Here is an 11,856-nt window from a genome sequence, read left to right as displayed (position 1 = left end):
TAACATGTGCAGTGTAAAGCTGCACAAAAATGTCACTTACTAACAGGTACAGAGACAAAATCAAACAACCTTTCATACCAGAAACTGACAGGTGCAGATTAAAATCCAAATTCACAATTCAGAAATTAACAGATAAAGAGAAATGCCCAGACTCCAAAAGCGGAGAGTAACAGATACATAGCAAAACCCACATTCACTCAGGAGAACCTCATTGGTAGAGAACAAAACCCATAATCACCCATTTAGAAACTGAATGTTACGGAGGAAAAAAAACAGAATCACCTATTGAAGATTGAAATTATTGAATGAAATGACCAAAGCATTGACCATAGATTGACAGATATAGAGTAAAGGCCACAGGTAAATATCACATACTGATGGGCACAGAATGAATCCCACACTCATATGCCCTGCAGGGAAGGACAAATATTTCGCGACCCAGAATGTCCATGCATTTCCTCCTGCCATATTCCGCATATATGACCAAATAGATTCTTTTGTTAACACCTCAGAAACATCATCCCTGCCAGTGTTATCATATTATATTTGATCAATTCTTTCCACTCCACAACCCTCCATATATTTCAGTCCTATCTTTCCTGAATATTTGTCGCCAGTAATAATAAGTTCCCTTGCCTCGCCTAGTTTCAGCCAGAAATATGTAATGGTCACGATCTCAATCTTTCATAAAAACAAGAAATGCTGTATATACTCAGCTGGTTTGGCAGCATCTGTGGAGAGAGAAGCAGAGTTAACGTTTCAGATCAGTGACCCTTCTTCAGAAATGGTAAATATTAGAAATGTGAAAGGTTTTAAGCTAGTAAAGTGGGGGTGGGGCACGAGATAACACAGGGGAAGGTGCAGAAAGGACAACATCACAGAATATCTGACCAGAAGGTCATGGAGCAAAGGCAAACATTATGTTAATAGCGTGTTGAAAGACAAAGCATTAGTACAGATAGGGTGTTAATGGATGAAAATTGAATAGCCACAAGTACCAACATGGAAAAAAAAGTGGGTAAGCAAACTGTACCAACTAAGATGATATAAAATAAAATAACAAGAAAAATAAATATAAATAAGAAAGAATAACTAAAAATAAAAGTAAAATGGGGGGCCAGTCATGCTCTGAAATTATTGAACTCAATGTTCAGTTCGGCAGGCTGCATTGTGCCTAATCAGTAAATGAGATCCTGTTCCTCGAGCTAGCGTTGATGTTCCCTGGAACACTGCAGCAATCCCAGGACAGAGATATGAGCATGAGAGCAGGGGGGAGTGTTGAAATGACAAGCAACCGGAAGCTCGGGGTCATGCGTTCAGACTGAGCAGAAGTGTTGTGCAAAGCGGTCACCCAGTATGCGTTTGGTCTCCCCAATGTAGCGGAGACCACTTTGTGAGCAGCGAATACAGTATACTAAATTGAAAGAAGTCCAAGTAAATCGCTGCTTCACTCGAAAGGAGTGTTTGGGACCTGGGATTGTGAGAAGAGAGGAGGTAAAGGGGCAGGTATTACACCTCCTGTGTTTGCAGGGGAAGGTGACGTGGGAAGGGGACAAGGTGGTGGGGGTAATGGTGGAGTGGACCAGGGTGTTGCAGAGGGAATGATCCCTTCGGAATGCTGACAGGGGAAGGGAGGGGAAGATGTATTTGGTAGTGGCATCACGCTGGAGGTGGCAGAAATGGCGGAGGATGATTCTTTGGATGTGGAGGCTGATGGGGTGGAAAGTGAGGACAAGGGTATCCTCGGTTGAGGAAAAAGGAAGACATATCAGTAGCGCTGTCATATAAATCTTTCATGTGGTTACTTGTGACTGCAGCTGACCAACCTTATTTGGCACGCTACATGGAGATAAGGACTTGCACTTCAATGCTCGCATTTGTCCCACTCTGACCCTCACGATACTGGACGATTCGGTCCTGTTGATGGACGGAAGTGCAGAGAGGCGCTACATCCTGAAAAGGAAGGGAACTATAGAGAAATTATACGTAGAGTGAAAAAAGAGACGAGTTCGTACTAGCAAAATAGAAATGGTTGATGAGGAAGAGGGACTCAGAAAGTCACTGATGCAGATGGATAAGGGCCGGCAAAGGGGTTTGGACGATCTGACTGCTGCGACAGTTTGTGGCTGTGAGAAGCGCAAAATGTGATTGGTTACTTTAGATACCCAATCAGATAGATACAGAACATCAGGCAGTGACATCATTGTAAACCAGCCAATCATGAACATGGCCTTCTCCCATCCTTCATTAGCATAGGGTTCTGGGGATGTCTATAAAATGCGAGCCTGGAGCGAGATTTCGGTTATTCTGTGTCTGAAGTTGATCGTGATCATGGTTGACGAGAAGAAAACTGCAGCACCTTCCAAGAAGGGCGCCAAGAAAGTTCTGAAGAAGGAGCCAACAAAGGGCACCAAGAAACGGAGAAAATCCAGGAAAGAAAGTTACTCCATCTACGTGTACAAAGTGATGAAGCAGGTTCACCCTGACACCGGCATCTCCTCCAAGGCCATGAGCATCATGAATTCGTTTGTGAATGATATTTTCGAGCGAATCGCGGGTGAGGCTTCCCGCCTGGCCCATTACAACAAACGCAGCACCATCAGCTCCCGGGAGATCCAGACCGCCGTGCGCCTGCTGCTGCCCGGGGAGCTGGCCAAACACGCCGTGTCGGAAGGTACAAAGGCGGTCACCAAGTACACCAGCTCCAAGTAAATATCCGCAATGTACTGAAACACACCCAAAACACAAAAAGGCTCTTTTAAGAGCCACCCACAACTTCTCTGAAAAAGCTACAACATTGTCTGTATAGTATCGACTTATATTGATTTATATATCAAGTGTCCTTGCCTTTGTGATCTCTGTTTTACTCCCATAGATTCTGGTTAATGCAGTTTCACTGCCCGTGCGATCTTTCTGTTTCTAACTAATAATGTCCCGGACATAAGTTACTGACCACTGACCATTTGTGAGGTTTGTTCTCGGACGTGTTCATATTCGGCCCCTTATTTGTATTTCGACAATAAAAGCTGATTTAACGCACATACATCAGTTCGCAGTCACTTATTTCCCTCGTTCAAGTTTGACCTCAAAAATTAATAATTACATTATCTAGAATCCCCGGGTGGTGTCGGAACCCTCCGTCTCACACGCTGACACCTGACACTGAAAATCTACACTCCGCTGTTGTCTCCCACGAATAACAAACAATCGTTCATCAGTGATGCGGTATTATTATGAAAATTGACATGAAATGTGCCCGGTTGGAGAATGCTGTGAAAGAGACTTTCTGCCCGCTGGTTTCAAAAAGGACAGAGAGTAAACCCGAATAGATGTCAGAATGTAAAAGCCAATCTGGAACTTGTTACCAAATGTAGAATAACACAATATGAAAAAGGTTTTATTTATTTAACCGTAAAAAAAGAACTATAAATATGATATTCCATATTGAAGCCGCCCATATTGGCGGGCTTTTCAAATTTGAAAAATCGGTTGCAGTCTGACAATTTGGCGCCGTTATTTTCCGCCCTCATCTCCTTGGCGTCTCCTGATTGGTGAATTCAGCAGCTCTCTGATTGGTTACATGAAGAGCACAGAGCAGAGTGACCAATCAGCAGTGCCCACCACTCCATTCCTCCAGAAGGTACAAGGAGGAGGAATGTGGGCGGATCTCAACATTCTTCGTGAAAGTGTTTGTGAGATTGTGGCAATGTCTGGAAGAGGGAAGACCAGTGGTAAAGCTCGGTCCAAGGCCAAGTCCCGCTCCTCCCGAGCTGGACTACAGTTCCCGGTGGGCCGTGTTCACAGGTTCCTTAAAAAGGGCAACTATGCTGAGCGGGTGGGTGCCGGAGCCCCGGTCTATCTGGCTGCTGTGCTCGAGTATCTGACAGCTGAAATCCTCGAGCTGGCCGGCAACGCGGCCCGGGACAACAAGAAGACCCGTATCATCCCCAGACACCTGCAGCTGGCCGTCCGCAACGACGAGGAGCTCAACAGGCTGCTGGGAGGGGTGACCATCGCACAAGGCGGTGTGCTGCTTAATATCCAGGCCGTGCTGCTGCCCAAGAAAACCAGCGCTCAGAGCACGAAGGGCAAGTGAAGCTGCCAGACCTGAATTTGACAACCCAAAGGCTCTTTTCAGAGCCACCCACTTCATCTGTGAAAGGGCTGGTTACTGTCTGAGAGACGGTAATGTTATACTGTTCGCGTTATTTTGTGTTGGTATGAATTGTACTGGAGTCAAGCATTTATCTGCTCATCAGATGGAATGCATTTTAATTTTCTCTTGCCATATTTGCAAGACTTTTTTTAAACAATTCTACCGTTTATATACCACTAAGGCGTGTCTTGAGTTCTAAAATGAGCTACTCTTATAAAATGACTTGTATACAATGGTGTCACTGCTCTCACACTGAGAACTGCAAGGTCCTGAAATTCCCAGCTACAATATGGAGACAGGAATCTGGGTCATTGCTTCGAGAGTTATCAGTGGATAGTAAAGAGGGTGGTCAAATCCTTCTGAGACATTTATGTGCTGGAATCAACAAGAGATAACAGCTCTATCTTTTGCCAATTTGATGTCTCTTTGAAGAGCCGTTGTGTTATCTGATGCCAAACTCAGTTCCGGGCAGGGTTAGTTTATTTTTTCTGGGCAGTTGTTTCAAAGAAGCTGAAGGCGGATTTTAAAAGAGATGTTGCGTTTCGTGTTTTATTTCTGTACATTGTGGAGATTTACAAGGAACTGGGATAATTCGTCAGTGTTTTTGTCCCTGCCAAGGCGGCGTGCTTGGAGAACTCCCCGGGCAGCAGCAGACCCATTGCGGTCGATATGTGTGTACACAAATCACAAGATCCAAATGATTGTAGACTGATGCCATCTACTGGCTAAAAGTGAGTCATGCAAGAATATTCCCATTCCTTCAGAAATATCTGAAATTGGAGAGGAATAACATCGAGTGTGTTGGGGGCAGATTCAATCGAGACTCTGTAAACAAAATTGGATAATTATATCAAGAATAAAACAAAACTGCAGAGCAATGGAGAAAAGGCGGGTCGGTGGGACGAGGTGAGCTGGTCTTGCTGAGATCCGGCCACGACACGACGGGCCGAATGACCAACTTAATAGAAATATCGAAAGATAGGAACAGGAGCATTCGGCGCTTCCACCCTGCACCGCCAGTCAATACGATCATGGCTGATCATCCAAACTCAGTACCCTGTTCTCGCTTTGTCCGCGTCTTCCTTGATCCCTTTTGAAATAAGCGGCGATCATTTTAGAACTAAAGTCACGCTTTAGTAGTACACAGGGAGATCCAGCACTGAAACAGGTCCTTCGGCCCACCGAGTGTGTACCGATCATCAACCACCCATTAATACTCTTCCTATATTAATCCCATATTGCCTGCAACATTCCCTCAATTCTTCCCTCAATTCTCTTACCTGCACTGGGGGCAATTTACAATGGCCAATTTACCTATCAACCTGCAAGTGTTTGGCTGTGGGAGCAAACCGGAGCACCTGGCGGAAACCCACGCGGTCACAGGGAGAACTTGCAAACTCCGCACAGGCAGTCCCCAGAACTGAACCCGGGTCGCTGGGGCTGTGAGTTTGCGGTGTTCATCACTGTTTGGCCCTAAAAGGTAGTACTGTTTAAAAAAAAAGCCTTACAAATATAAGAGGAAATTAAAATGCATTTCATCTGATGAGCATCTAAATGCCCGAATCCAGTAGTACAAACTCTTTTATGAATTTATTTAATAATTTGGCCTCAACTCATTTCTGTGGTAGAGAATTCCACAGGTTCACCACTCCCTGGGTGAAGAAATCCCTCCTCATCTCAGTCCTAAATGTCTTACCCCTTATCTTTAGACTGTCATCCCTGGTCCTGGACTCCCCCGCCATCAGGAACATGCTTCCTACATCTAGTCTGTCCAGTCCTGTTAGAATTTTGTCGGTTTCTAGGAGATGTTGTAACCATTCCATGATTCTATCCTCCAATGGGAACATGAACGTGGTGTTAAGGTGTAGATTGAAATGGTTGAAATGACATTTGAGTTCCAATGAGCTCTGGTGTGTATACTGTATAAATGACGAGCTACATGTATGCCAGCGATGCTGGTATAGTGGTGAGTATATCTGCCTTCCAAACAATTGACCCAGATTAGATTCCCGGTCATCGCAATGCCCACTCGCAGTCAAATATATTTCTGCAACCTTGCCAAAGAATGTGACAAATGAAAAGCTATGACTGAATTGAAGTCGACAAATATTCTCAACATTATGTTCTTCTCACTTAAAGTTGATGGTCAAGTGTGCTGTGGAAAATTGCAGCTTAAAAATGTCAATGCAAATTCAGAAAGAAAGCTGACAAAATATTCTCAACATCCAATCAGATTCACTTCCTTGCTTGATCAGTGTCGTCCTGCAGCAAGTTTGTTTCCTTCAAGTGTTTATCCAGTTTCTTATTGAAATCATTGATTGTCTCTCCTTCCACCACACTTGTGGACAGCGAGTTCCAGCAGGTAAAACAGAAAAAGTTCTTCCTCACATTGCCTTCCATCTCTTGCTATAAACCTTCAGTCTGTGTCTCCTAGTCCTTGTACCATCAGCTAATGGGAACAGGTTATCCTTGTCTAACTTATATACACATTTAACAAAACTCCTCTCAATCTCCATTTCTCAAAGGAGAACAATCCTTTACTTACAGAACACAATCCAGAGTCATCTATCCAAGCTTTTCAGTTGCAAAAGAATAGTTGTGCATTAAGTAGTATAGATAGGAGCATAAAACTAAGAGACTTTGATCGATCAACTGATTGTCTCTGCCCAATTCACTGGATTTTCTGTATCACCTGAACATTGCTATACTCTGTGTAAAGGTTAGAGCATTTCCATGGTTTACATTTATGCAAGAACTGCTATGTCAAGGCTGGAAGGCAAAGCAGTGACGGTCATCTTCACAGGAATATGTCAAAATGCCATGTTGAGAGATGTGTCTGTGTGGATGATGCACTGAGTCACGACAAAAAGGAGAAGTCATGCAGCAGGAGGGGGCCCACAATGTGGGGGTGATCGACCGTGACATATTTTGCCTTTATGAATGAGGACAGCTAAAATAATAGGACTAATTTCTGCTCGATGCTTCAATATATTTCAGTCTGTTTGAGCTAATGCTTGCTTCATTCTGAAATGGTTTTGCAAGGCTATATTCTGTTAAAACCTCTATGTAAGAGCAATGGAAGAGATAGGTTGAAGACCACAGCATCCTGACAGGGGGTGAGATGAGATAAATAAGAAACTGCAGAATTGCAACAAAAAAAATGGCTTCTATCAGCAAGAATGTGACCTTTAGTATCCTTGTTAAAATAGAAAGGAACAGGAAGTATCTGTAATGTGTGTAGATTGAACCATTAACTAACTAGGGTCAAACAATGATGTCAACTTGGTCCAATTAGGATACTTCGAACAATTTAAAGCTAATATGGTGACATCCTTGCACCCAAAGAAGGGTAAAAGAAAGGGTGTTACAGGACATTGTCGGCACTTAGAGAGGGGTCCACGGAACATCGTTATCACACTTAGAAGGAGAAGATAGAGTCCGGTCAAGAAAACAGCAAGGGAAGCAGAAAGAGAGAGGTCCACGCCCCAGCAAGCACAGAAGCAAGAACCGGTGCTGAGTGATGCTGCAAACCTATTGCTGTTGTTAAACATTCACTTTATCTATCTTAGTTAAGACTAATAAACTCTCAGACTTGATCACAGAACTTGAGTTTGTACCTTGTAGGTCTATTTTGGCCAATAATCACAGGGACATTTTCTGTCGCCACTTCCCCTCTCTATTCTATCTCCCTCCTCTCGCTCTCCTCCCTCTGCACTTTATTATTATTGATGATGGTCATATTGACCTATTTATTCTCCTCCATCTCAGACAGTCCCCTGCGATTATGGATGACTTTTTACACTCCAGTTTGATGGGTTCTGAAATAGCTGATAAATCCGATGCATGATCTGCAGACTCTGCCACATGAGGGTTAGGTGGGTTTAGAAGGGTTCAGGTAAATGACCCGTTTGGAGGTATGGATGCTGCCTTCGAGCCTCGACTTCACATGTTACCGACAAATTTCCCTGAACTGTAAACTATCTTCCCAAATGAGAGATGATTTGAGGACATATCTAAAATGTTTCCACACTCAGCCAGGGGTTCTCCTGCTCCGACCAATTTCTGAGCAAAACAGCTGCTTCCGGATTCTGCATTTGCAGGTTCTTGGAGACACCTGTTCAGACTAAGTGACAGACTAATACTGATGGTCTGAACACACATAGGTAACAGAAAAGACACCAGTTCCCCTCCCTGAGTACCTGTCACTGCTTCTATCCTGTGTGTGTAGGATTCACCCTGAGTCCCTCCATCCAGCTTTACCTGCTCTATCTGCAAAAGTGCTGAACCTTTCAGTTTTTGCTCTGCTCAAACCGAGTTCATGGCCTGAGTAGTGAACAGAATGTCTCATTAATTCTTTGACTAAGACTATGATTGAACAGCAGGTTATGATCGACTTGGCCAAAGATTGGAAAAATTCCTGTCCATCAATATTTCAACAGGGACTGCGAGGATCTCCTGGCTCAGAGTGTTTAAGGGATGCAGACCTAGGCATCGGGAATTAACCCCCTGAGAATCATAGCAAAGACTGTCAACATGGGCGGCACAGTGGCGCAGTGGTTAGCACCGCAGCCTCACAGCTCCAGGGACCCGGGTTCGATTCCGGGTACTGCCTGTGTGGAGTTTGCAAGTTCTCCCTGTGTCTGCGTGGGTTTTCTCCGGGTGCTCCGGTTTCCTCCCACAAGCCAAAAGACTTGCAGGTTGATAGGTAAATTGGCCATTATAAATTGTCACTAGTATAGGTAGGTGGTAGGGAAATATAGAAACAGGTGGGGATGTTTGGTAGGAATATGGGATTAGTGTAGGATTCGTTTAATGGGTGGTTGATGTTCGGCACAGACTCGGTAATCTAATCAGGAGCTGGAACTCTATTGTCACTGTAATTGTGTGTCCGGTGTAATCGCGGTACATCCGTGCCTGTGTCTCTTGTTTCGAATAAAATAAGGAAGAGCGCCCTCCGACATTACTCTCATTGACCTCGGGTTTTACCCGGGTAAAACAACATTTTACTGGCTGAAATTAACTCTGCAAAGTCCCAGCAAACACACCGGATCCCTCAGTCTTCCCATGTTTCTGTCGGATTGTTTTGAGAGGAGAGGCTCAATAATAACAAACACTCTGCAGAGACAGATCACAATTTGAACATCTACATTGGACTAGCTGCCAGTTTTATATGTTCCATGTTGCCCCACACCTCCCCTCCCTCCCTCCCTCCACCCTAACCCCATGTTCGGCTTTTCAAATCGGACATTGATGAATGTGAAATGGGGAAAGTTCCCATTGAATTTTGAATGCTGAATTGCTGCAGAGATCTGCGCACGCGCGATATGCGATATAGGCCAGTCTAATTGGATGGCAAAATGAGAAGAGCGCATGCGCACCCCTTCCCCCAGCACTGCCTCTGAGCGTCATTCACTGAGTGAGCGGACGATTGTTTAAATCAGCTGCAAATGGAGACATTACAAGCCTGGGGTAAGTGAACAAACAGTATCTGCTCACAGCAGTACAACAGATTTGGGCCCGTGTCTGCCGATGTGCTGATAGATTAGCATTGATTACCGGGTCCATTCAGCGGGAGTGGGGGACAGTTTGTAATGTACATTGTGGAGCAGGAACTGGTCCTGGAACATGGAGTGAGCCAGGGGGGAAGGGAGAGGTCTTTCTCAGGCAGTGTCTGGACAGGGAGAGAGAGACAGAATATGATGAACTCACTATTGAAAATCATTGCTGATTTCTCTCTCCAAACAGTAATGAATGTTATAATAAAAAGCAAAATACTGCGGATGCTGGAAATTTGAAATAAGAACAAGAAATCATGTAAATACTCAGCAGGTCTGGCTGTATCTGTGGAGAGAGAAGCAGAGTTAACGTTTCAGGTCAGTGACCCTTCTTCAGTAATGAATGTTCCTGGTTCAGATCCAGTATCTCACTATTTATTGTTATTGGATATTGAACAGCAGAAAAAAATGTCTGAACAATAAAGATGCGGCAGATTTGAAGGGACCAGGTGAGAAGATTAAAGACACTTTTTTAAACAGTGCTTACTTGTTGTCCGTTGAACAATGAGACATGGAAATAGAAATCTGGCTTACACAAATGTCGCTACTCGATCGGGTATTCCAATTCATGGAACATTGCGGGGCTTGGGGTGTTTCTGAATGTCACAAAATTGTTATAAAACCGCTCCAAATACCTGGCAAGTAGAAGCAGAGTTCTGCAGTACTGCAGTGGACTCAGACACTGACACTACTTGTGTCATTGACTTTCCTTTTGTGATTGTTCAGAATGATTATTGTTGAAAAGATTACTTTGATCACTTTTCTGTCTTCTCACTCAGCTGTTATTCAAGTATAAGAGTTACCTTTCTTTTCCTGCAGGCAAACACTTGAAGGAACCAGAAGGAAAGTTGTGATTCCTCGACAGAAGAAAACGTGCATCCAGCTCGTTCCAATACACAGTAGGTACAGTATCACTCACAAAGCACACTGACATGGTCAGGTGGTCATTTCCACTGTAACAAACAAAATAAGTAGTCAGACCCACACTGATTCCAAGGTCGAGAGACACACTATCAATCCAATAGTCAAATAGAGCAGTAGAGATAGGAGTTGTTTCTATTTCACTCCAGCTGACTGGTAGATACATCAAAAACATACACATTATCAGATTTGAATACACTGTGTCACCTTGGCTACAATTCAAATATCAAATCTTAAAAAGAACAGACAAAATGTATCTGATTGAAAGCTACAGAATGAATCCCAATAACGTACCCCACAATATAAACTGAGCTACAAATTACACAGCAGTCCAAACATGTCACTAAGGATCAGACAACAACATACACGATTAATTCATTCTCTACAAACCGATGGAATTTGACATTACATAGTTAGTTAGTTAGTTAGAGATACAGCACTGAAACAGGCCCTTCGGCCCACCGAGTCTGTGCCGACCATTAACCACCCATTTATATTAATCCTACACTAATCCCATATTTCTACCACATCCCATATTCCCCTACCACCTACCTATACTAGGGGCAATTTATAATGGCCAATTTACCTATCAACCTGCAAGTCTTTTGGCTGTGGGAGGAAACCGGAGCACCCGGAGAAAACCCACACAGACACAGGGAGAACTTGCAAGCTCCACACAGGCAGTACCCAGAATTGAACCCGGGTCGCTGGAGCTGTGAGGCTGCGGTGCTAACCACTGCGCCACTGTGCCGCACCAAATCAGGTCATGCTCTAAATTTGAAAGATCGTCATTCATAATTGCTTTTGCAAAGCTACAAATTGGATACCAAGCTGCAACTCACAAACAAGAATTGAATAAAACCTACAGCAATAAAATATCGTTAATCCATATTTTAAATTAAACACAAGTAAATACATATTGATACATTAATGAGTTAAACAAAGCATTGCCAACACAGTGCCTGAGATACACATTAAGTCCTGAATACAGCAGAATCTCAACTCACATACAGCACAAAGGCACATCGATGTGGAGTGAATGCTGCAGTCAAACAGGGTGCCAGAGCCTCACAGATCAGGAATGAATTACATATACAGACACAGTATCAGTAACTTTCATATATTGAATGTGTCTATCCTGTGTGCACAGTAGAGATACTGGCAGATACAGAATGTCTCCCACACTTACATACTCGCTCCCTGTTACTCCAACTGCCTTTCGCT

General features: G+C 43.8%; 1 protein-coding gene across 1 annotated transcript; it reads left to right on the top strand.

The window, feature by feature from the left end:
- The first annotated feature begins 2,331 nt into the window (after positions 1-2,331).
- LOC137356217 (histone H2B 5-like) lies at positions 2,332-2,950 on the top strand. Its single transcript, XM_068022069.1, has one exon. It carries the CDS (start codon positions 2,332-2,334, stop codon positions 2,710-2,712), a length of 381 nt encoding a protein of 126 aa, XP_067878170.1. The 3' UTR covers positions 2,713-2,950.
- The last annotated feature ends 8,906 nt before the right edge of the window (positions 2,951-11,856 follow it).

Source organism: Heterodontus francisci, chromosome 45 (assembly GCF_036365525.1).
Source record: "Heterodontus francisci isolate sHetFra1 chromosome 45, sHetFra1.hap1, whole genome shotgun sequence".
Classification (NCBI taxonomy): Eukaryota; Metazoa; Chordata; class Chondrichthyes; order Heterodontiformes; family Heterodontidae; genus Heterodontus; species Heterodontus francisci.
This window is presented reverse-complemented; position numbering and strand designations above follow the sequence as displayed.